The sequence below is a fragment of the Dasypus novemcinctus genome, chromosome 24, assembly GCF_030445035.2.
Source record: "Dasypus novemcinctus isolate mDasNov1 chromosome 24, mDasNov1.1.hap2, whole genome shotgun sequence".
Lineage (NCBI taxonomy): Eukaryota > Metazoa > Chordata > Mammalia > Cingulata > Dasypodidae > Dasypus > Dasypus novemcinctus.
Genome location: NC_080696.1, coordinates 48,371,932 through 48,396,448, shown reverse-complemented (window position 1 = coordinate 48,396,448; position 24,517 = coordinate 48,371,932). Strand labels below are relative to the sequence as shown.

Here is a 24,517-nt window from a genome sequence, read left to right as displayed (position 1 = left end):
TTCTAACCAGAGCACCCATTCCAGTCCCACAGTTTGTCATCTTTGATCTTTGATCCTTACAGTTTCCCTCAAGCTCCCACTTGGTGCTCCAGAGAAAGCCAGTGACATGCTAAGATTCTGGGTGTGTGGAGGCCAGTCCCTGCCCGTTCTTTACAGCTTCTCCTGGGCACAACCGCTTCTGTCGCCATTCCTCCCCACCATACCCACCTGGTCTCAAGGCAGGTACGCCCGTGGCTGCTCTATGGCCTGGTGTGCCTGCAGCACTGCCACCGCCTCTTCTATCTGTGGGGCACAGGTAGGAGGAGCTTGGGGCAGGAGAGCCTTGTCCTCCCCCTGCATCAGTGAGCATGCTAGAGACAGTGCTTCCCCTCCCTCCACAGCAGTTGTGCAGGGCTGTAATCTGCCTGCTGTTTGTAAGCTTTCATGACAAATCCAGTGTCACCTTCAAGACAGAAGTATGCTGCTGGGAGCTAAAAGAAACTTCACTCTTACAGAGTCTGAACACAGCTCCCTGCAGCCAGACCTTGCCTATGGAGCTGCACAGAGGTAATCCACCTGCTGAGGGGCGAAAGCAGCAGACTTTAGCTAAGGCCCCCTCCACTCCAAGACTCAGCAGACCGTCAAGCATTAGCCAAAAGCTCAACTTCAGCTGGCAGACCAGCTGGCCACTAAGCTTGCCTAGGAGATACCTTCGTCCTTGGCTGTCCCCTTCAGTCCTGTCAAGGTCCCCTGCTGCCCAGGCTCTGGCCTACCTTGGCATGGAGGGACTCTGGAGACTCCAGCATGAGCAGCAGCTCCGAGTTGTCAATCTCAAGCAGCATGCCTGTGATCTTGCCAGCCAGCTGGGCATGGACACCAAAGATAAGGGGGTATAGACGCTCACCTGTTCAGAACAACCTTGGCTGGCTTGCGCACACCCCTGGTGTGGCAGGAACCCCAGCATGGGGCAGTGAGAACATCTGGGTTATTGTCCAGAACTGCTTCTTCCAGGCTATATCACTTAAACTTACTGGGAGCTTCTCTCCTAACCATAAAGGGGAAGGACTAACCCCACCTTAGAGGATAGTTTGAAGAGTCAGATTTGACCCTACACAGGAAGTGATCTACATAGGGTCTGAGCAAAGATAGTTTCTCTATCAGGATAAAGTCACCTTCCACCATGAGGTATTGCTGCTGGCAGGGCCTAATGGTGGTGGTCAGCCCATCTCAGCTATGTGTGGAGGGCTCCAGCTGGGAGAGGGGATCTTAGGTGGGGGCGGGAGGGGGAATCTTCCCCTGAGGAGGAGAATATGTTTACAGAGAACTACCAGCTAACCCTTCCGTCTCCATTAAACCCACTTAGAAGTTTTCTTGGGGTTGATAGCAACATCCCAGGTAAATTGAACAGTGAGTGGTGACAATGGGGGCCTTTAGTGGAAGATCTGGAGATCTTAGTGGCCTTGCTCATTCATTCAACAGTCAGTGGCAACTTTTAGCCAGGGCTTGTCAGACACTGGGGATAGAAATGAACTCAAAAGGAGTTCAGAGCCCCGTGGGGAATGGCATTCGCTTAACACACTTATTCCTCACCTCCCTGCAGTGGGCACTAGAAGACTAATGAACCTTGGCACAGCTTCCTTCCACTCAGAGGTGCACAGAGTGGCAGGAACCCAAGACTAAACCTTTTCCTTTCTCCTTCTGGCCCCTGATCTCCCCACATCTGGGTCTCTTTCAGAATACGTTAAGGTCGGAGAACAATAGAGCTGGAAGAAACCCTGGAACCATCTGGTCTGACCAGTGTTTTCAGATCAGAGAACAGGGGCTCAAAGACAACTTATGCATGTTCACCCAGCAGGTTGGTCAATGACAAAGCTGGACCCTGTCCTGTCCTCTTCTCCTGACCTTCACTCAGGGTGTCTGCCACCAGCCTAGCCACCTCTCAGCCCCTCCTCTTGCTGCTCCAGAGTAGGAGAACTGGCCACTCACCAATCATCTGCTTTTGCTCGTGCGGTGGTGCTGCAGCCAGAATGGATGCCGTCAGGGGCTCCTGTCCAAGGATGTTCATGGCAGGCTCCAAGACCTGGACATGGTGCCGGGGACACAGCCCTTCACCACCACAGGTGGGCAAGGGCTGGAAGCACTTACCTGACAGGCAAACAACAGACTTCCAGGAAGGCTCACTGGAGGAAAGGAGCAAGGAGCAAGGTCTGGAAGCTCAAGTGGGGTAGAGTCCCTAACGGCATGGTGGATTAGAAGATAAAGCTACACTCTTAGAAGCATTTCATGGTGCGAGAGCTCCTGATGAATACTGCCAAATGAAAGCCACACTCTTCACTAATTGCTTTGTGCTAAATCAAGCACTTTCTTACCAAGTAGCTTTATGGCCACATCCCCAGTACACTTCTGACCCTTTTGCATCTTGGTAACTTTGAAAGTGTTTTGCTCTTTAAAGACTGCTTGTTATTTTTTCAAGATATTGTTTGAAGTTTACACATTCTAGACAGAGTATGATAATGCTGGGAACTTGACACTTTTTTTTTGGCAGGTGGTGGGGAGAGTGAAGGGGGTGAGTGAAGGAGGTGAGACAGATTTCCATCTTTTTCATTGCAGTAGTTATTTTCAGCTTTCTGTTTTACAGATTAATCACATCCCTTTATACTCGTAGATTCTTAGAATACCTTTCCTTGCTGCACAACCCAAATACCAAGGAAATCCATGTTAGTTTTGTTAATAACCTAGGCAAAGCAAGTCATAGTTAATGAAATATAATTCTGGCCCTCTTTCCCCCATTAGTATGGGTGATCTGTTACTGACTGTACACGTTGATAAATGAAGTGTCACAAGCCAAGAAAAGCCAGAAAGAAAAAAACTACAGCCAGGAGAAGGCCTACACCTTAGCTGAGGTTCTGAAAAGGGCCACCCAGATCCTGGACTGAGAGGGCAGGGAGGGTCAGCCGTATTACCCGGTGGGTGTTGTGTCCTGCCGAGGGATATTTGTATTGCAGGAGGGGCCGGCTCAAGGCAGAACATCCTGCCCCACTGGGTCCTGTGGTCTGGGTACCAATGTTGGCTGTAGAAATAAGCAGGGATGTCAGGGACTGGCAGCAACCTAAGGCAGGGACCGGGTCTGCCTTATTCATGCAGAATCCCCAGCACCAAGCATGGGACTGGCACACAGCGGATACATCAGCATTTGCCAGACAATGGAACAGAGGCCCTTGTTCAAAGCCACTGCAGTATTTACTAGGTCAGGTACTATACTAAGCTCTTGCATTTGTGATCTCATTAATCCTCACAACAAAATGGGGGTACTGTTTTATCCCGTTTTAAGGATAAGTCAGACACAGCAGTTGGCAAGGCCACAAGAATAAGTGAGCCCCGGGAACCATATCTGTTCAGACTCTGGAGTCCAAGGTAACTACTACGCTTCATGCCTCCAAAGTTGGCTTTGCTTACCAAGAGGGTATATGACAAGGCCACCAGGGAAGCTGCTTCCAACTCCCCTCCAGTACTAGCCCCAACAGGGACCTGCTGCAAGCCCCTGCCCCACCCTCCTCATACCCCATCCCTCTTGGCCCTGCCCTCACTCACCCACTCTTTGATTATGGGGCCCTGGGTGTGGCACCTGGGTGGAGGCCTGCCGGACACTGCTGCTGTGGGCCAACGGGCGCCGAGGCGTGGCTGGGGGCCGGACTACTGAGGCAGCTGGAGGATAGGTGGCTTGTGGTGGGGAGAATATGAAGAGAAAGGTTAGGGCAGCAGAAGCAGAACGGCACTCAGCACCCTGCAGGGTCCAGAGGATGGGAAGGGGAACTAAAAAGGTAATAGCAGGAAGATGAGTGAAATAGTCTAGTCGGGCAGTCCCACAACGCCAGGGATGGGGAGGTGGAAATCTGCAGTTATAAGGCCAACTCATATCTGCCCAGGGTGCCAAGATGCACTGGCACCATGACCATGCCTCTCCGTCTTCCAAGACCATTTCAAGTCAGCGGGAACTCCACTTTTACAGAGAGGGGCCATTCATTGACAATATGGCCAAGGGGATTTCACCTTATCAGCTTTGTAAGAATTTTCAGTCACAAATCAGACAAGTCTTTGGATAAAGCCAATACCATCTACTTCTAGTGTCTTTTAGGGACCCAGTACTGTGTTTCTGCTTCAAGCCCACAGAGGAAACTGAGGCTCAGAGAGGTAACATTAGCCAGAGCTAAATTCATGCTCTGGGAAGGGGCAGAGCCAGGTTTGACCCAGTGCCTGTGTTCTTCATTGCTACATTACACACTGCCCCAGGGGGCCCACACCCACGGGCCAGGCTGCTCACTCACATGAAGGTCTAGGTGGCTGGGCTGTCCACCTGGGGGCAGGCTGGACGGGTGTCATGGGGCCAGCACCATAGTATGTAGCCCGGGCTGGAGGCTGTGTGGGAGAAGAGGACCCGGTGTGAAGGGCTTTGCACCCACTCAGAGACCCCACTGCAGGTGGCTTATAGCCTTTGGCTCCCACTAGACTGCAAGAGCTCCTTTCCCAAACCATGCTTACCAGGGCATGAACATCCAGGGGAAAAGGAAGCAGGCATCTCACATAAAGTGACCCTCTAGGTTGGAGAAATGCTGCCTACGTTATGCCCACTTGGGAAAGTCAGAGTGCACAATGGCATATTAGGGTAGAATAATGTATAATGTTAAAATATAAAGTAGGCTTCATTTAATACAATAACTCCCCAAACTTATTTGAATACAGAGAAACCTTCTCCAAGTAGTAGCCATGAATCTCAGATTGGGAAATGCTGTTTGACAGCAACACCGTTAACCCCGTTTTACAGAGGGAGAACTAAGACTTAAGAGGGTCAAGCGGCCTGCCTCATGAGTGACCAGGAGCGGCACACCGGGGAGCCCCGTTCGCCCATGGAGCTCTCAGCCTGCCACTCTACCTGGCTGTTGGGGAGCAATGGGGGGCGGGGAGCAGTTGTGGGCAGGTGGTCACCTGGGGCACTGCAGACAGGAAGTAGCTGGTGGGCTGCTGGAAGGAGCCCAAGAGGGGGCCACCAAGGGCCCGCACAGTGGAGAGGCGCTGCATGTACTGGTTGGTCAAGATAGCCTTCCGCTCCTCTTTGCGCTGGGCCAGTGCCACGTACAGCGGCTTGGTGCCAACGATGCGCCCGTTCATCTCTGTCACGGCCTTGGTCGCCTCTTCTGGAGAGGAAAAACATACAAAGCCAAACCCCTTGCTGTGGCCACCCTCTGTCATCACCTAAAAGCAAGACAAGACAAGGGCTGCTGGGGGTGGGGAAAAAAGACCCCAGGGACAGTGCTCCCCTCCTCCCCCAGGGCAGAGCTCAGGGGCCCTCAGCAGGCTCCCAGGGAAATCTGTGATGGAGGGAGGTACCATCAACCCCACATTTACTGAGGCCTACTGCACGCCAGATGCTTTCATGCCTTCTCACCCTACCCTATACACAACACTGATGAGTGCGGTATTGCCACTCCCACTTCACAGGTGAGGGAAGGGAAGCTCAGGAGAGCTGTTTGTCCAGGGCCAGCTGGCAGGTCGTACATCAGGTAGGACTTGAACACAATACACCTTTCTGATCAAGCTACTGCCTCTACAAGGCCCTGAGCCAGGTTCTTCAGGAAGATGGGGAAGAGGCTCTTAACCCCCCGCCCATGACCATTTTGGAATAATTTTAGACATATAGAAAAGTTGCAAAGGGGGTGTGCCAAGAGCTGCTATACCTTTCATCCCTCATCCCCTAATATTAGCAACAGTACATCTGTCAAAACTCTGACACTGACATTGCTATTAACTAAACTCCAGACCTCATTTGGATTTCTCTGGTTTTCCCACTAGTCCTTTTTCTGTTCCAAGAGCCAATCCACACTGCATTTGTTTGTTTGTTTGTTTTTAAAGCCTTAAGGCACTGGCCATAGGACTACAGATGAGATAGTAAAAAAAAACAACAAAACTGCCCTATTAGCGCCTATGCTCTAAACCAGTGATTTAAGTTACAGTTTGCTATCCATTAGGATTGGGGTCCATGGATAGAATTCTGGGGTCTGATAACTTGGATGGGAAAAACATGACATCTTTATTTTCACTAAGCTCTAACTCAAGTTTAGCATTTCTTTCTATTATGGATGTGGACAACAAAAAATATAATAGTATTATCCATGTCGGTGACTCTGTCACCGAGAGAAATCATATATTCCTATCACATTGATCTCAAAATATTTATGCTAATTGCTACTTTGCTAGATCCTATTTAATAAATTATGTACTTATATTGCTAACACTAATTTTGATATTTTAATATAATTGTTTCAATAATCTATGAGTTTTATTTTATGCACTTAAAAATACTCTCAGAAGGCTTCACAGACTGCCAAAGGGACCTTGGCAAAAAAAATGATCCAGAGCTTGTTAGTACATAATTAAAAAAGAAAACAAGAAGATATATAGCTACAACTAATATAGCTAACACACACTTAAACAGAACTTACGATGAATTTCATAGTGTTCTCAACACTCACACATTAACATTTAATTTTCATAATAGAAATAAATTTAAAATTTAAAATTTAAAAAGTAAAAAATTAGTTTTCATAACTGCCCTATTTTATATAAATAAAAACATATAAAGATCTGTGAAAACTATATAAAATCTTCATTATCAAATCACCCTCGGGTTTTCTGCAACTCTAAGACATCCAGACTTAATAAAATTCTCTTCAAGAAATGCTTACTTGGAAGTCAGTGAATCTTCTGAAATTACATGCAATTTGTGTGACTAATAATTATAGCAATCATTGTTTCACCACTCAGTGGTGCAGCCTCCATACAGCCTCCACAGGAATTGTGGAGATAAGGCTATCTCTAGGGCAGGGGTTCTTAACAAGGGGTCCATGAGCTTGAATTGAAATTCAAAAAAACATTCTTGTGGGAATGTGTTGGTGTAGGTATGATACATTTATTAAATAATACACAGACAGTGTGGACTTAGTAAGGGGTCCATGGGCCAAAAAGGTTAAGAATCCCTGTTCTAGAGGTAGGTTATATTGCTCCATTTTACAAATGGGTCAAATGGGCTGAAAGGCAAAGTAACCTGCCTGAGGTTGTACAGCTGGTAGAACTGGGATTTAGAGCTAGGTCTGATGAACTTTAAAATCTCAGCTTTCAACCACAGCACTACACCAAGGATGTGTGCATTTTCCTGGAAAGAGCCTACCACTTCTCTGTTTAATCAAATTTACTGATGCTTAATTTATATGTCCCACAGATTTTGGTCATATTTTCCTAAAGGTCCATAACTCAAAAAACATTATAACCTCTTCTCCAAATACCAGGTTCCCTGAATGACATTTAAAATTAGATTCCAAAAAAGAAAACTTACAGACAACTTCCTAAGAACCCAGCCAGCACATCACATGCATGGTTTCCCAGCCTTATCACCCACACTGCACTCTCTGGAAAGTTCCCCATTCCCACCTGCAGCTTCCTACTTCTTACAGTCACAGCCAAGTCAAATGTTGCCTCCACTGCCTCTTCTTCCAAGGCTTCCTTCCTGTTCTACCAAGCTCTCACAGTCTGCCTCTAGTTCTTACCCCTTCTTTCTTAAAATACAGTTGTTAGTGATATGTCTGACTTCTCCAATAGACATTAAGCTACTTGAGGGCAAGACCACATCTGATTTGTTCCTTATGCCTCCAGAAGGCCTGGTAAAAACTGCAGGTGCTCAAGCATGAAATGAACAAACATTGGGTCATCTAAATATCATCTACATAGCTTTTAAAAATAAAATGCCTAAGCCTTACCCCCAGAGACTTAACATTCATTTTGCTTGACCCAGGCATCTATATTAGAAGCTTCCTAGAGGATTCCAATGAGCAGCCAGGACTAAGAACCATCAAGTCCAACCACATCATTTTATACATGAGGCTCAAAAGTTAAGACTCCTGCCCCAGGTTACAAAGCTTTTGAGTAGTAGCCACATCTCAGATGCCTAGTAGGGTAGGTAGGGGTTCAAAAGATGGGGAAGAATTAATGAAGAACAATGCAGCCCAATCCTTTCATTTTCCAGATGGGGAAACTGAGGCTCAGAAGAAGTTATGTCACTGGCCGAGGCCAGACAACACAAGTCAATGGAAATACTGAGATCTGAATTTCTAGAATCTGGCATACAGAAGGCACTCACTAAATGAATGATGAATGAAAAGGTTATAGAAAGCCCCAACAAGTCTGTTGTATAAATGGGACTATGTTCCCACCCTTTCCCCATCCAGCCCAGAATAAAGCTGCAAATGGACCAGGCTCCATCTGGGTCAGACAACCCCAAAGGGACAGACTCCCTGAAGCCCCTGGATACATGGTGGTGGTCACAAGATGGGAGAGGAAGGCTGTCCCCATGAGATGCACACCTGCCCTCACCTTTGCACTGGTAATCACTCCATAAGGAGAGAATTCTTTCCTCAGTTTCTCATCATCGATGGAGTCATCCAAGTTCTTCACATACAGGTTCACACCCTGGAAGGAAAGGGTACTGCTAGATGTCCCCTTCCCTAGCCCCAGCCTGTCTTGGGGAAAGTGAGGGGCTGACATGGACACATGGAAGTCTTGCCAGCCGAGCCTCCTGCTTTCGGTCTCCCACAGAGCCCAGACACCTTACCACTCAGTATGCCCATCTCTTGGAAGCTGCAGCCCTCACAATTTCAAAACCCCACAGCAGTTTGCATATACCTGCACTCCTCCCAGCATTCCCACAAATTTTTACCCATTTCATAGGTGGTCCCGAAGAGGGAAGCCCAAGGTACACAGCATGTAAAGGCACAGAACCAGGGCAGAACCTAGCTCTCCATACTAGGCAGAGCTCTTACATTCACTTTCAAGATAAGGACGCCCAATTGTCACCACTGCTACTCAACACTGTCCTGGAAATTCTAGCGAGAACAGTTGGGCAAGGGAAAGAAATAAAAGGCACCCAAATTGGAAAGAACTATTTCTATTCACTGATGACATGACCCTGTACACAGAAAGTCCCAAAGAATCCACAAGAAAATTAATAGAATACCCGAATTTAGCAAAGCTGCAGGGTACAGGATAAACACTGAAAAACTGTATTTATACATACAAACTGCAATGAACAATCCAAAAAGGAAATTAAGAAAAAAAATTCCACTCACAATAGCAACTAAAAATAAAATGCCTAGGAAGAAATTTAACCAAGGAGGTGGAAGACTAGTATACTAAAAACTACAAAACACTCTGAAGGAAATTAAGACCTAAATAAATGGAAAGACAGCTCATGCACATGGACCAGAACCTAATATTGTAAATATGTCAATACTATCCAAAGCAATCTACAGATTCAATGCAATACCTATCAAAATCCCAGCAGCCTTTTTTGCAGAAATGCAAAGCCAATCCTGAAGTTCATATGGAATTACAAAGAGCCCTAAATAGTCAAAATAATTTTGAAAATGAAGAACAAAGTTGGAGGACTCACTTTCTGATTTCAAGACTTACTTCAAACTACAGTAATCAAAACAGTATGGTACTGCCTTATGGATAGACATACAGACATGGAATAGAACTGGGAGTCCATGAAAAAAACATCTCTGGCCAATTGATTTGACAAGGGTGGCAAGTAAAAATCAATGGAGGAAAGAATAGCCTCTTCAACAAATGGTGCTGGGAAAACTGTCCTCATGGAAGAAAAACAAAAGAACCCCTAAGACCATATACAAAAATTCAAAATGGATTAAGGATCTAAATAAAAAGCTAATACTCTTAGGAAAAAACATAGGGGAAAATCTTCATGACCTTAGATTTGGCAATGAGTTTTTAGATATGACACCAAAACCATGGAAAACAAAAGAAAAAATAAACTGGACTTCATCAAAATTAAAAACTTTTGTGCAAAGGACATCACTAAGAAAGTGAAACGATGACCAACACAATAAGAGAAAATATTTGAAATTCATAAGTGTTTATTATCCAGAATATGTTGGGAAAAAACCTCCTACAACTCAATTAAAAAAAAAAAAAAAGACAACCCACCTTTAAAAGTGAGCAAAGGACCTGAATACACACTCTCCAAAGAAGATCTACAGATGGCCAATAAGTACATAAAAAGATGCTCAACATTAATAGTCATTAGTGAACTGTAAATCAAAACCATAATGAAATACCACCTCACACTCACTAGTATGACTATAAAAAGCCAGAAAACATCTTTTGGCTAGTATGTGGAAAAATTGGAACTCTTGTACACTGTTGGTGGGAAGGTGAAATGGTACAGCTGCTGAACAAAATAATTTGGCAGTTCCTCAAAAAGTTAAATACAGAATTAACATCAGATCCAATAATTCTACTCCTAGGTATATACCCCAAATAATTGAATCCTGGGACTAGAACATATAATTGTACACCAATGTTCATAGCAGCATTAATCACAACAGTCAAAAGGTGGAAACAATCCAGTGTCCATCAACTGATGGATGGATAAACAAATGTGGTATATACATGCAATGGAATGTTAATCAGCTAAAAAAGGAAGGAAGTTGGGAAGCTGATATGGCTCAAAGGATAGCGCTTCCGCCTACCATATAGGAGGATCCAGGGTTCGACACCCAGGGCCTCCTGGCCTGTATGGCGAGCTGGCCCACATGGAGTGCTGCTGCATGCAAGGAGTGTCACCCCGCACAGGGGTGCCCTCCGTGCAAGAAGTGTAGCCCCCCACAGGAGTGCAAACTGCCCAGGAGTGGTGCTGCCCATACAGAGAGCTGACACAGCAAGATGACGCAACAACAAAAATAGAGACACAGAGAAGAGACAATATGAGACACAGCAAACTAGGGAGCTGAGGTGGAGCAAGAGAATGATCACCTCTCTCCCACTCCAGAAGGTCCCAGGATGGGTTCCTGGAGTCTCCTAAAGAGAATACAGCAGACACAGAATAACACACAGCAAATGGACACAGAGAGCAGACAACCGTGGGGGGTGCGGGGGAAGGGGAGAGATAGCGGGGGAAAAAAAGGAAGCCCTGATACATGCTACAACATGGCTGAACCTTGAAAACACTATGCTAAGTGAAGTAAACGATACAAAAGGACAAATATTGTCGGATTCCACTTACATGAATAATCTCGAATAGCAAATTCACAAAGACAGGAAGATTAAAGGGGGAGGGCATAATTGAGAGTTAAAGCTCAAAGGGCACAGAGTTTCTGTTTGGGGTGATAAGTTTTGGTAATAAGTGGTGACAATAGCACAACAATGTGACTATAATACCACTGAAACATACACTAAATGGTTAAAGAGGAAACTTGTTATATATATATATATATATATATATATATATATAAAAATATATATATATATATATATATATAAATATATATATTTATGTTACCACTCCACCGTGGACCAGCTGAGTAACCTTAGGCATGTTACTCAAATTTGGTGCCAGGGATCACTTTAAGGCCTTTTCCATTTTAATTATTAATTCTCACAACAACCTTATGAGAGAGGAACTTTTATCTCTATTTTACAGCTGATAAAATTAAAGTACATACACATTAAGTAAAGTGCTGAGATCACTGAGCTCATACATGGCAGACACAAGACTAATGTAGACATTCTAACTTCAGAGTCTGTGCTCCTAACCGTCACACAATCGCTGCCTCCAGTACTGTGTTTTCCTCCTTCTAGATCACCCAAACACAAAAATGTGCAGATATACAACAGAATAGGGAATCACACAGTTGTACAGTTTAATATCCTGCTTCCACAGATTATATCATACATGTTTTTCTTCTAAATCTACAAACCCCCTGAAAATGCTGTATGTGCAAAACTATGTGTGTGTGTGTATTCAGCACTATTATTTTTTTAATTAGATAAGTTACAGAAAAATCATGCATAAAATACAGGTGTCCTATGTACCATTCTATCAATACCTTGAATTAGAATGGTACACTTGTTACAATTGAAAGCACATTTTTTATTTTACCATTAACTATAATTATACTATAGTTTTAACTATAGTCCATGATTTACCTTAGGGTTCACTGTTTGTGTTATACAGTCCCATGGATTTTTATTCTAGTAACATATATGACCTAAAATGTTCCCTTTTAACTATATTCCTAGGGTAAAATTTCTCTGTTGGATGGATCTGTGAAACCTAGAAATCAAGTTACCTGCTTCTATTAGACAAGGAGGGACAGGCATAGGATATATATTTCCATTCCAGAAGGGAGAAATTGGAAGGAAATCAGGGATCATGGGTCCCAAACAAGTCCAAAATCCAGAAGGGCGAACACCATCAGATTTCAAGGTCTGAGAGCCAACTGTGGATCAATGTCTTGTCCTTTGGGCCCCACCACCCCTTCCAAGTGCATGCACTGCGGCCATGCTCCCCCCAGACCTGGGGTTGAAGGCCCCACCCTCTCTGAGCACTGGAATTAAGGCGGGCTCTCTGTAAACGCCAGGATACAGGGCCCTACCATCTCCGAGCACTGGGGTGGCAGCGCTCTCCCTGAATGCCCACCCCCTCCAAGCACAGGGGCGACCTGCCCTATTCACACACGTGGGCAGTTCTCTTGGCCCAAGGGGACCTTTTCAGGCCAGACCTTTGCTTCCATGGTTCTGACCTGAAGTCCTTCCTTCAATTCTTCCCTTTTCTGTCCCTTTTACTCCAGGCTGGCAGTGGTTCTGCTGCACAGCAGTGGTTTTTTTGCACCAAAAAAACACAAAAAACAAAAAAATCTTGTAGGCTTTAGTTACAGTTCAAGTGGGTCCAAACCATCAGTCATAGAACTTTCCCCAGATCCTTCCTGGGTAACTGCATTTCCAATCCTGACTTCCCCTGAAAAGGCTGCCGGGATCCATGTTCAGCCACACCCTCTTCAGCAAAGGGTTGTTTGGTTAAACCTTCATGCGAGGACTGTCCCAGAAGCTCAGGGAGGTCCCTGACAGAGCTGCTTTGGGCCCTCATCTCAGAGCACACTATCTGGATAGGCTCAGAATCTTAAGCCATTAACTGCTGGTTTCTTCATGATCAGGAGTTCAGTACTCATCTTCTCTCTTAGCTGTCACATTTTACTATAAGCCACAAGAGAAACCAGGCTGCACCTTCCAAACAATGCTTGGCAGTCTCCTCAACTAAATGTCCAAATTAATCGCTTTCAATTTCTGCCTTCCATTGGACATCAGAACACAATTTCACCATGTTCTCTGCCACTATATTTATAACAAGGATCACCTTTCTTCTGGTTTCCAATAACACCTATCGTTTCTTTGTAAGGCCTCATCTGAAGTACTTTTAACATCTCTATTTTCACTGACAGTCTCTTCAAGGCAACCTTGGCTTTTTCTATTTAGCACCTCACACTTCTTTCAGTCTCTACCCATTACCCAATACCAAAGTCATTTCCAAAATTTTTATACAGTTGTCATAGGGTCCCACCTTCCAGTACCAGAAACTGTTTGTTTCTTAGCTGCTCAGACAAATGCCATACAGTGAGTTGGCTTAATAACAAGAAGTTACTGCTCACAGTTTCAGAGGCCGGAAGGCTTGCTTCCTCCTGAGGTTGGTAAATTCTGGCCGGCTGGCAATCTCTGGGGTTCCTTGGCTTTTTTGTCACACAGCACTGCACATGGCGGCATCTTCCCCTTTCTCTTCACTGACTTCAGCTTCTGGCTGCTCCCTGTGGCTTCTCTTTCTGTGTCCAATTTCCTGCGCTTATAAGGACTTCAGCCATATTGGATTAAAGCCCACCCTAATTCAGTTTGGGCACACCTTTACTAACAAGGTCTTCAAAGATCCTATTTACAAACTGACCTATTTACACCCACAGGACAGGGGCTGGGACCTGAACGTGTCTGTTAGAGGGATAAGATTCAATCCTCACCACCCCTCCTGTTGAGAGCTACCAATATGTGACACACACGTACGTATGCACACATCTCCGTGAGATATCTATAGCTTCTATCTGAATTTTTAAAGGGGTTCATTTCCCAAAAAAGGTTAAACCACTGGTCTACAATATTAATTTCAATTTATTAATTTTACTGGCTATACATTTTCATTTTAGATGTAACATATCTGACCTAATAATCCTAACTGGGAGTAGTGCTTTCCCTAGGGGCATTTGGAACTATGTAGGGCACTTTGGTTGTCCATGACTGGAAGATATAACTGGAATTGGTTGAGCGGGGGTTAAGGGTTACTAAATCATTCCACACAAAGGATAATCCCAACCAAAAGGCCAATAGCACCCCCAACCAAAACCCTACAGATGGGCAATTAGGTTGTGTCCAGTTTTTCCACTGTTAAAAAATAAGGCATTGAAGACCATCCCAGTGCTCATTTGATCCTGCCACGAGCCAAATTCCTGGAAACGGAACTGCTAGAGGAAAGAGTCACATTCTCAGCACTGTAGACGTACATGTTTGCATCAAGAGCCTGACCCTCACCTGGTAACGATTTAGCCGGTCCTGCTTCATCTGCTCAAACCTGCGCTTCAGCTCACTCTGCCGCTCCACCCGCTTCTGGGCCCGGCCCACGTAGAGCAGCCGCCCACTCACCTCCTTCCCGTTCATGTCTATCACAGCCTGCCGGGAGAAGGGGAAAGGGAGTGCTTGGGAGCCACCCTGCCCTCTGGTCCCATCTTCTGTGCCTAGAAGGGGCCACTCAGAAACCAGGATGGCCTTGTTAGCTGAGGATAACTAGTACTAGGAAAGAGACCCTTAAAGTGAATCCAATTTTTAAAAATGGGGAGGAGGGACAAAAGAGAGTATATTGCCGATTTTTAAAAAAAGGAATTAGGGCTCCATCTTGAAAAGTGAAACAAACTTGGAAAGTTTCCCATATTTAAAATTTAGGTTCTAACTGCAAGCACACACTCATTAAATAAACAAAGGGCAAGCATAATTCTTTCAAAATTGCATGACAGCATAATCGACATCCTTCACATCATATTTGATTTCACAGCACCAAGAATCCTTTTTGCTAAACTGTGAGGGCTTGTTTTTTTAAAATTTTAAATGAAACATTTGTGTCATAACCCCTGTTGATCTTTCTTTTCTTCATTTAACTGGCCTAGTTCTGCCAGATCCTAATCTGTCAGTGGCTATGATTGCATGATTGTCAGTAGCATCTTCTACAAGACTTGGCAACCTTTCTACAGTTGGTTTACAATGGACTGAAGATGCAATGACTTTTGTGCAAAACTCAACAAAAGGCAGAGTCATGTGAATATTGAGTCACTGGTTAGGATTAGATAGTTAGGGGAAAGGTTTGAAGAGAGACTCACTAAAGTGGTCAGTTCATTACTAATTATTTTCGCACGATGACTTTTTCTTCTTTACCCAAATATGCAACACTGACTGTTCTATAATAGTTTTAAAGGCTATTACCGAAGTCTCTAAGATCTTGGAGTCTATGGACCTCCATAACTTTGCCCATCTACTCCAGCTTGTCATTTTATAGCTGAGGAAACTAAAACCTAGAAAGAGGGTGGGGGGAAGTGGACTTGGCCACTTCCAAGGTAGGACCACCTACCACATGGGAGGTCTGTGGTTCAAACCCCGGGCCTCCTTGACCTGTGTGGAGCTGGCCCATGCTCAGTGCTGATGCATGCAAGGAGTGCCCTGCTATGCAGGGACGTCCCCCGCATAGGGGAACCCCACACGCAAGGAGTGCGTCCCATAAGGAGTCACCCAGCATGAAAGAAAATGCAGCCTGCCCAGGAATAGCGCCGCCCACACTGAGAGCTGACACAGCAAGATGACGCAACAAAAAGAAACACAGATTCCAGGTGCTGCTGATTAGGATAGAAGCAGTCACAGAGGAACACACAGCAAATGGACACAGAGAGCAGACAACTAGGGTGGGGGGAGGGGGGAAGAGAAATGAAAAAAAAAGAAAAGAAAAGAAAGGGTGGGATCTGTCTAAGGGCACACACAAAGGACCCATCTAAATAAGAGCAAAGCTCCAGACTCAGAAAGACCTGGTTCTAATCCCAGGTCTCTCTCTCTTACTAGTTGCCACCTTGTGGAGCCTCAAGTGTCTTACCTTTGATATAGGGCTAATTGCAGTAGAGTCCACAATGGTGGGAAAACTGATAAAAATGTATGTGAAACACTCAGCACAGTGCTCGGCCCATGGGAAGTGCTGAATAAAGAGTGGCTATTATCAGGTTGGCACCAGGATCCAGGACTCTAGCAAAAAACCACCCTAAACTGAGGTCTTCCATAGCCAATGATCTTAACAGGTGGTGGCCATGGAAAGGGTCTTATGATGGGAGACCATGTATGACTTTCTAATCCGAACTTTGTCACTAACTGTGTGACCCGGGACCATTCACTTGTTAAGCAAGTACTTATTTGGACCATATTGGTAGGTACGGTATTAGAGATTTAATGGAGAAATGAGACACAGCCCCTCCCCCCATTTCTATACACAGTTATCTGTGCTAATGATGGCAAGCAAGGCAGAGAAAGGGCACCTCATCAGAAGTGTGTGAAAAGAAGAAGAGGCAGCTTCCTGGAGGAGGTAAAGTATAAGCTGAGACCCAAAGAGCAAGAATTAAATAGTTTGAAGCAACACCATCCAAAATGGCAGCCTCTAGCCACATGCAGCCACAACCACTAGCCACACTTGAACTGTGACTAGTCCAAATTGACATGTGCTGTAAGTACCAGCTTTCAGAGAATACCAAAAAAGGAATGTAAAATATCTCAATAGTAATTATACTGATTATATGTTGATGTGATAATACTTTGGATATATTAGGCTGAATAAAATACATTATTAAAATTAACTTTACTTTTTTTACTTTTCCTTTTTATTGTGGCTTCTGGAAAATTCTAGGTTACCCTTGTAGCTCACAAGATATTTCTCTTAGACAGCACTGGGGTAAATAGGAATTGGGAAGCATTCCAAGAAAACTCATGTTATTTATTACAAAGGCCTGGAAGCAATAAATAACATGGCACTTTCCCTCCCTGGCTTCAGTCCCCTACATCAATTCAAAGACTGGACTGCCTCAAAGGCCTCTTCAAACTCTCATGCAATAAGACACTATAAAAAGGAGCCAGCTCTCCTTAGGAGCAGGGGGTAAATCACAACCAAAGGAAGATGAAGCCTCCTGGCTTTGTACCACAACCAGGAAGGGCTCTGGCTGCTTATGGGACTGTCCCACTCCTCTAGGCCCAGGCTAGGGAGAGACTTTCTTCCCCCCTCCATGGGCAGCTGAGCCCCTGCTGCTGGCTCTCCATTCTTCCTAGTCCTGGCTTGGTGCCTCCCCTCTGGAACAGGGCGGTAGAGAGTTCTTACCTTCTGGGCTTCCTCATGCTTCTCAAAGTTGACAAAACCAAAGCCCCGGGAGTGACCGCTGTCATCCCTCATCACCTTCACACTTAGCATCTTCCCTGGAATGGGCCAACCTGGCTCAGAGGGGAGTATGGGAAGCCCCAGGATGTTCCCCTCCCTTCCCATCAGGCCTCAGGGAGCCCCAGTCAGACCTGGAGGTGGGGGTAGAAAGGATGGACCTCTTCCCCCCCCCAGCCTTGGGGAACACGCCCACCAAACTGGGAGAAGAGGTCCTGCAGGCCCTGCTCGTCCATGTCCACTTGGAGGTTCTTCACATAGATGTTGGTGAATTCCAAGGCCCGAGCCCCCAGCTCTGCCTCCCGCTCCCGTCGGGACTTGAAGTGGCCAACAAAGCTGTGGACATACCAACAGGGTGGGCAGCCACATGATATCCCAACCCCAGCCCACCCAGCAACTCTGGGCCACTTGGGGAAATCAATGCCCTTCCCAGGGTTCCATATGCCTCATCAGGAAAAGAGGTAGGGCAATATTCCTTAGATGGAGAACATCCAAGCCCAGCTGCCTCCAGCAGCCAAGGTATGTTCCAGAGCGTGACCTCAATATAAGTAAAGGAGACTTAATTTGTTCTATTCTTGCACAGAACTCCCACTGTACATCAGGCAGCTGAGAGCTCAAGAGATAAGAGCAAGAACTTGGGAACTGGACAGATGAGGGCCTGAATCCCGGCTCTGCATGACCCTAGGAAATTTACCTAACTTCTCTGGGCCTCAGTATTTATTCTTGCAAAACTGGGGATCAATTCAGGTCGTGGGGCTTCACTTATTTATTTAATATGTATTGGATTGCACTGGGGAAGCAGTGGTGAGCAAACCAGACACGGTTCATGCCAGTGTTCCATTGGGGAGGGACTGAAAATCACTTAAATACAATTTAAAAAATTGTAACTTCCAAATTCTCATAAACATATATAGGAAAGTATTGTAGATAAGGAGGGGGTGGGGTTGGGAATCAAGCATAAGAAATATTCTATCTGTGGCACATTTAGCACAAACAAATTGTACCAAGCTTTAAAAATTAAAAACATTGAGAGGCAAGGGCAAACTTGAGTAAATGCTAACTGAAAAAGATACCATGCTTCTGATAATTGGGAAAAGCCTGCCAAGATTCAGTGTTGTTGAGAGGAACCTTCCCTAAGAAACCCTAGGCAAAAAAAGACTCAATGTATCTCTCAACTCAAAGCCTCCTTCCTCCCATAGCACCCAGCTATGATGGCAGACTCAAATCTGGGGGAAGGGAGCTGCCAGAAGCAGATTCTCTCCTGCATCTGCATCTCTGAAGTGGGAATGATACCAAACTTAATGAAGGTAGAAGGCCTACTTTTCTTCCCATCCGAAATCCCATGAAACACCACAAAAGGCTTAAGGGGAAAAAAGTCACGCCAGGCCGAAAAGGCTGGAAATGAATTCACGAAGCCCAGTGATGACCTGGCCATTAGTCATTCCCCCTAGAATTTCAAACTCATCACTTCATTTACTACTCAGAACAATCCTCTAAGGCAGGGTAGTTCTAACTCATTCAGGGGGTCTGTGAACTTGAATTGAAAAAAAATTAAAAATTAAAGAAATCAACTTATCTTTATTTTCTCTGACCTCTATCTGTAATCTAGCATTTCCTTTACTTATGAATGTATGCAATAAACCACAGTAGTATTCATTTCATATCACATTACTGTTAGTGCATATCTCAAAAAAATCGCTTACACTCATCCATACTTCAAAATTACAGTAGTTGTTAGACCCCATGCTAGCTGAGTGTCATAATACTATCTGCCGCTACATTCTGGGAAAGGGTTGATGGAACAAAAAAGGTTACGAATCCCTGCTCTAAGTATAGTACCAATCGAATTTTTTTTTTTTTTTAAAAAGAGGCACCAGGGATTGAACCCAAAACTTCATACATGGGAAGCAGGTGCTCAACCAACTGAGCTACATCTTCTCCCCAGCATCAACCAATTTTTACATGAGGAAGTAAGTCCTGAAAGACTGAGCTTCCAGGAAGCATACTGTCTGTTGCTCAGGGCCTGGCGCCCATCTGACAGTGGCAGGCAATGCCAGTTCTCCACTGAAGGTACCATGATGCTGTCCCTCAGCCTTGGCCCCTCCTCTGGGCCCGGCCACTCACACTTTGCGGTCGTTCAGCAGCATCCCGTTCATCGTGCTGATAGCCTGCTGTGCAGCCTCGTGGGTCTCAAAATGGACAAAGCCGAAGCCTCGGGAGCCATGCTCGTCACACACCACCTGGGCCACAAGGGAGAGCAGCCAACAGAGGCGTCACGTAGAAAAAAAAAGTAAAGGTGATAGTGACTATTTATCTGAGCGCATGTGCATGTGAAGTCAGTCCTACGTCACACTTACAGTGGCCCCATTTTACAGATGAGAAACCCAAGCTCAGAGAGTTTAAGTCACTTGCTTAAGATCACAGAATAAGAAAGGCTAGAGCCTTCAGACTGAACACAGGTCTCATCTATACCAGAGACCAGTTTTTAATTATCTTCCTAAAGCAATGGGCAAAACTATTTGATTCAAACACTCTTTTCTACATCCTAGTGGGTTTTTTTTTTCCTTTTTATTTAATCCTTTATTTCAGTGTACTTTTTTTTCTTCTTTATTTTCTTTTAAATGTTACATTAAAAAAAATATGAGGTCCCCATATACCCCCCCCACTTCCTAGTTTCTAACAGCAAATTAAAAACAACCTGAGTACCCTCCAAGAGGGGACTAGTAAGTTTACCGTAGCTTTACCCTAGTCTACTATATACCTGTGGCTGAAGACAAAGTGGTAGACTTTGTGGCTGACATGGAATTATCTATAAGGTATATTTTAAGAGGGGAAAATTTTTTTTTAAAAAAAGGCCCATTTGGGATAAAATAGGCATTAACACATGGGGAGTTTCGAAACAATTTCAAATTGTTTTGTTAACAATTGTTAATTGTTTCAAATTGTTAACAATTGTTTTGTTAACAATCAATTAAATTATTTGTTAATAATCAATTAAAATATTTTTAAACAGCAATTATTTTGGGGGACTAAGGCTGAAAATTAAAGGGATAGAGCTTTCTTTTTTTTACTTTACCCCCATGTGCATCATTTAGACTTTACTAATTCATGTGTTATTCAAAAAAAAAATTGTTTCAATTTTTAAAAAGACATGCAAACATCCTATTCTCATTTTGGAACCCTCCTGACTCAAGTCAGAAGAACAGACTTAGGAAAAGGAAAGGACTTTCTAGTTCATACAGTTCCTTCCTCTCTTACCAAACCAAGGACTAAGACCACTAAGCTTGTTTCAGTGACTATTCAGTGACTATTTGCACTCATCTTGTTATAGTTGCCATAAGAACCTTCCAGGCAATTCTAAATTTCTGAGCCCAGCTGCCCATTTGGGAAAAAATAAGAATAAATGACTTGTCCAAGGTCAGCCAGCCAGCAGATATGGTTATTTTTATGATTATTATAGCTACCACTTAGAAGCATTATAGTGTGCCAGGTACCCTTTCAAAGGCTATACATGGATTAACTCAGTCCATCTTCACAACAACCTTATGAGGTTAAGTTCTATCACTGCCACCTTTTAGAGGAAACTGAAGTTCAGAGAGGTTAAACAACTGGCCCAAGGACCCATAGCCAGGAAGTACAGGAGGCAGGATTTGAACCCAGGAAGTTTGGCCCCAAGGTCCAAAAATTATATGCCTAAAAGTCCGTGGGCTGGGACCTGTACTCTGGTGGCCCAGCTCCAGGTCTAGTCCTCTTCCCACTGTGCTACAGAAACCCTTTCCCACCAGCCACAGGGCTCTCTCCTTCCTGAGCCTCTGACTACTCAGATCACTATGCTTTGCCCTCAGAGCCATTTCTTGGTATTCCTAAAAGTCTATCTCCAACCAAGCATGGGAGCTCCTCGAGAGTAGGGGCTGCACAGTTCACCTTGGATCTAACCAGGCCCACGATGGAGCCTCATTAGGCCTGCAAAGACTTGCCCGAGCCATGCAGAACTTTCTGTCCAATCTTCAGTGGCCCACAGGAAACCTCAAGGCCTGAATGAGAAGGAAAGACATACTGTTCCCTGTTAACCTAGCTTCAACTAAGCTGGCAAATCCATTGGTTCAAATCCTAGCTTTGCCACTACCTTCCTTCCCCCGCCTCTTCTACCAACGTGTCCTCAAATATAACTCAGGGATCCTACCATTTACATCTTGAGGGGCTGATATGGGGAATTCAGTGCAGCCATGTATGCAGAAATCCTAGTGCACTGAGAGCACTTCTTAAATCCGCTATTACTATTTTAAGAACTCAGCACACAGCTGAAGGCAGGAAACAGCACTGTCTCTTTACCACTGAAACCCACCAGCAAGTTTCCATACCTCTCCACATCTCAGTTTGCTCTTCTGAATCATGGGGATGTCCCCTCATTCACAGAGGGGTTGTGATCCTAACTAAGAACTCAGGAATTCTCTGCCTGGTACATAATAAGTGCTCAAATACGAGTCCTGACCCAAGGCCACCATCACTCCCCTTATCCTCCCCAGAAGGGTGGACACTCCAAAGGCTGCAGGGAACTGGCCAACTATCCTCATAAAATCTAGAGGCAAATACCCAGGCTTAAGCCCTCTGGTCAGGCCCTCACTGACCTCACTGACCTCAACTGCTGCATTCTCAAAGTAAAAGAAATAATCAGAGTCCTTCCAAAATGAGAATACATCCATCTATTCAGCAAATATTAACTGAGCACCTACTACATGCCAGGTCTTATTCTAGGTACTATTAGGATACAGTGGTGAATTAGAATAACATCACTGATTTAAGGGAGCTTCCATTCTAGAAAAGGAATAGTCTGAAAAACAAGGTGTGGCTATCTGACTGCCGTGATGGCCCAGTTAATGGCCAGCCCATACTACACCTTTTGCCCTAGAATGCCTCTATCTTTTTATTTTTTAACTTTTTACTTTGAAATACTTTCAGACTTACCAGACAGTTACAAAAATAATATAAACCCCATAGAGAGAACTCCAACATACCTCTATCCCACCCTCAGACACCCAGATCCACCATTTTAACATTTTGCTATTTATCATATTTAACTACCTGACTTACCAATCCATTTTCTGAACACTTGAGTGTAGGTCATACACTTGAGTGTAGGTCCTGCTCCTTGAACACTTAATAATGTCATGTACTTTCCTAATAAGAATATTCACTTATGTAACTGCCTTTAGCACAGTTAACAAGCCCAAGAAATATAATATTGATATAAAGCTTAGAATCTATGTTTTAATTTTTTCATTTGTCCCATTAATGTCCCTTTGTATCTTTACTCCTTCCTTGCTAGGTTCCATCCAGGATCATGTATTGCATTTAACTGTCAATGTCCCTTTAGTTATTCTCTCTCTCTCCTTTTTTTTTTTATTGTGGGAACATATATATATATAACAAGTTTTTCCCATCTCAACCACTCCCAAGCATACCATTCAAGAGGATCGATCAATCATTTCACAATATCGCAATACCCTCACCACCTTCCACTACTAAAACTCCAAACAGAAACCCATTATGCATTAACTCCCCTTCCCCCTACGCCCTACCCTCTGCTCCTGGCTACCTATATTCTAATTTCTGTCTCTATGAGCTTGCATATTCCCCAATATTTTCTTTGTAGTTACCATGGGGCTTACATTTAACATCCTAAGTCTTCTCTTTTTTTCAAATGTCTGTTCTATCTTTGTTGTCTTTTTTTTTTTTTATCCTAAGTCTTTAACCATCTTATTTGCTTTGATACCAGCTTAACGTCAACAGAATACACAAACTATGTTCCTATATCCCTCTGTCCCCTACCTTTCAATAGTTCTTGTCACAGGTACATATTTATTCACTGAGTAAAGTAAAACCATTGATTTACCATTACATTTTATGCATTTGCCTTTTAAATCCTGTAGGAAGTCAAGAATGTAGGTACAAGCCAAAAATACAAAGTACTGGCATTTATATTCACCCATGTCATTACCCTCACTGGAGAACTTCACTCATACAGCTTTAATCTATTGTCTATTGTCTTTTCCTTTCAACCTGCAGAACTCTCTTAAGCATCACTTATAGATCTGGTCTAGTGGTAAACTCCCTCAGCTTTTGTTTATCAAGGAATGCCTTAATCACACTCTTGTTTTTGAAGGAGCATTTTGCTGGATAGACAATTCTTTATTGACACTTCCTTGTCTTTGGCACTTTAAATATGTCATCCCATTGCCTTCTTGTCTCCGTGGTTTCTGATGGGAAATCAGCACTTAATCTTATTGAGGGCCCCTTTTACATGACATATTGCTTTTCTTTTGTGACTTTTAGAATTCTATCTTTTGCATTCAACAGTTTGACTATATTATGTTGCAGTATGGATCTATTCAGATTTATCCTATTTGGAATTTGTTGGGTATCTTGAATGTATGTATTCATGTCTTTCATTAAACTTGGGAAGTTTTCAGCCATTATTTCTTTGAATACATTTGAATACTTTAATAAGTTTGTTAGTATCCTATGGTTCCCCAGACACTGTTCACTTTTCTTCATTCTTTCTTCTTTCTATTCCTCAGAATTTCAAGTTCTGATTCTTTGTTCTACCAGCTCCAATCTGCTGTTGAATCCCTCTAGGGAATTTTTAGTTTCTGTTACTGTGTTCTTCAACTCTGGTTCCTTTTCACAATTTTTATCTCTATTGATAATCTGTGTTCACTTATTGTTTTCTGATTTCTATTATTTATCAGTGTCTTCATTTAGCACTTTGACCATATTTAATGCCTTTTAAAATATATATATGCCTAGTATGAATGTATGCCTCGTATGAATATATGTCTAGTATGGGCCACCTCATTGATAGTTTTAGTCTTTTCCTTTGCCTAGGCCATAGCTTCCTGTTGCTTTTTATGTTCTATAAACTTTTGTTGAGACCTGGCCATTTTTATTTTTTATTTTTTAAAGGAGGTACTGGGGATTGAACCTGGGACCTCGTATATGGGAAACAGGTGCTCAAACACTGGGCTATACCCACTCCTGGACATTTTGATATTTCAATGTGTTATATAGTTGATGGCTGTTTCCTAAGTTTGTATCCACCTATTGTTATGACATAGCCTTCCTTGATTGCCAGGCACTAACAAAAATAAT

At 43.9% G+C, this 24,517-nt stretch overlaps 2 protein-coding genes across 3 annotated transcripts in view; one reads left to right on the top strand and one right to left on the bottom strand.

The window, feature by feature from the left end:
• TOMM34 (translocase of outer mitochondrial membrane 34) overlaps positions 1–24,517 on the top strand; it is a 54,020-nt gene that overhangs the window by 23,910 nt on the left and 5,593 nt on the right. The window contains exon 7 of one of the 2 annotated variants that reach the window (XM_004463705.4): positions 1,715–6,272. The exons of the other annotated variant lie outside the window; for it this stretch is intronic. Within the exon in view, the coding sequence (XP_004463762.2) occupies positions 1,715–1,846 (132 nt within the window). The 3' untranslated portion in view covers positions 1,847–6,272. Of the gene's footprint in view, positions 1–1,714; positions 6,273–24,517 lie in introns of those variants that run through there. 2 annotated transcript variants of the gene reach the window in all.
• PABPC1L (poly(A) binding protein cytoplasmic 1 like) overlaps positions 1–24,517 on the bottom strand; it is a 45,949-nt gene that overhangs the window by 17,843 nt on the left and 3,589 nt on the right. Inside the window, exons 3-14 of the mRNA XM_012527266.4 lie at positions 19,493–19,608; positions 17,565–17,704; positions 17,315–17,409; positions 14,452–14,589; positions 8,401–8,496; positions 4,963–5,229; positions 4,305–4,395; positions 3,571–3,699; positions 2,943–3,049; positions 1,966–2,059; positions 753–883; positions 208–282 (exon numbers count right to left, since the gene is read on the bottom strand). Coding sequence (XP_012382720.3) covers positions 214–282; positions 753–883; positions 1,966–2,059; positions 2,943–3,049; positions 3,571–3,699; positions 4,305–4,395; positions 4,963–5,229; positions 8,401–8,496; positions 14,452–14,589; positions 17,315–17,409; positions 17,565–17,704; positions 19,493–19,608 — 1,473 coding nt within the window. The 3' untranslated portion in view covers positions 208–213. The remainder of the gene's footprint in view (positions 1–207; positions 283–752; positions 884–1,965; positions 2,060–2,942; positions 3,050–3,570; positions 3,700–4,304; positions 4,396–4,962; positions 5,230–8,400; positions 8,497–14,451; positions 14,590–17,314; positions 17,410–17,564; positions 17,705–19,492; positions 19,609–24,517) is intronic.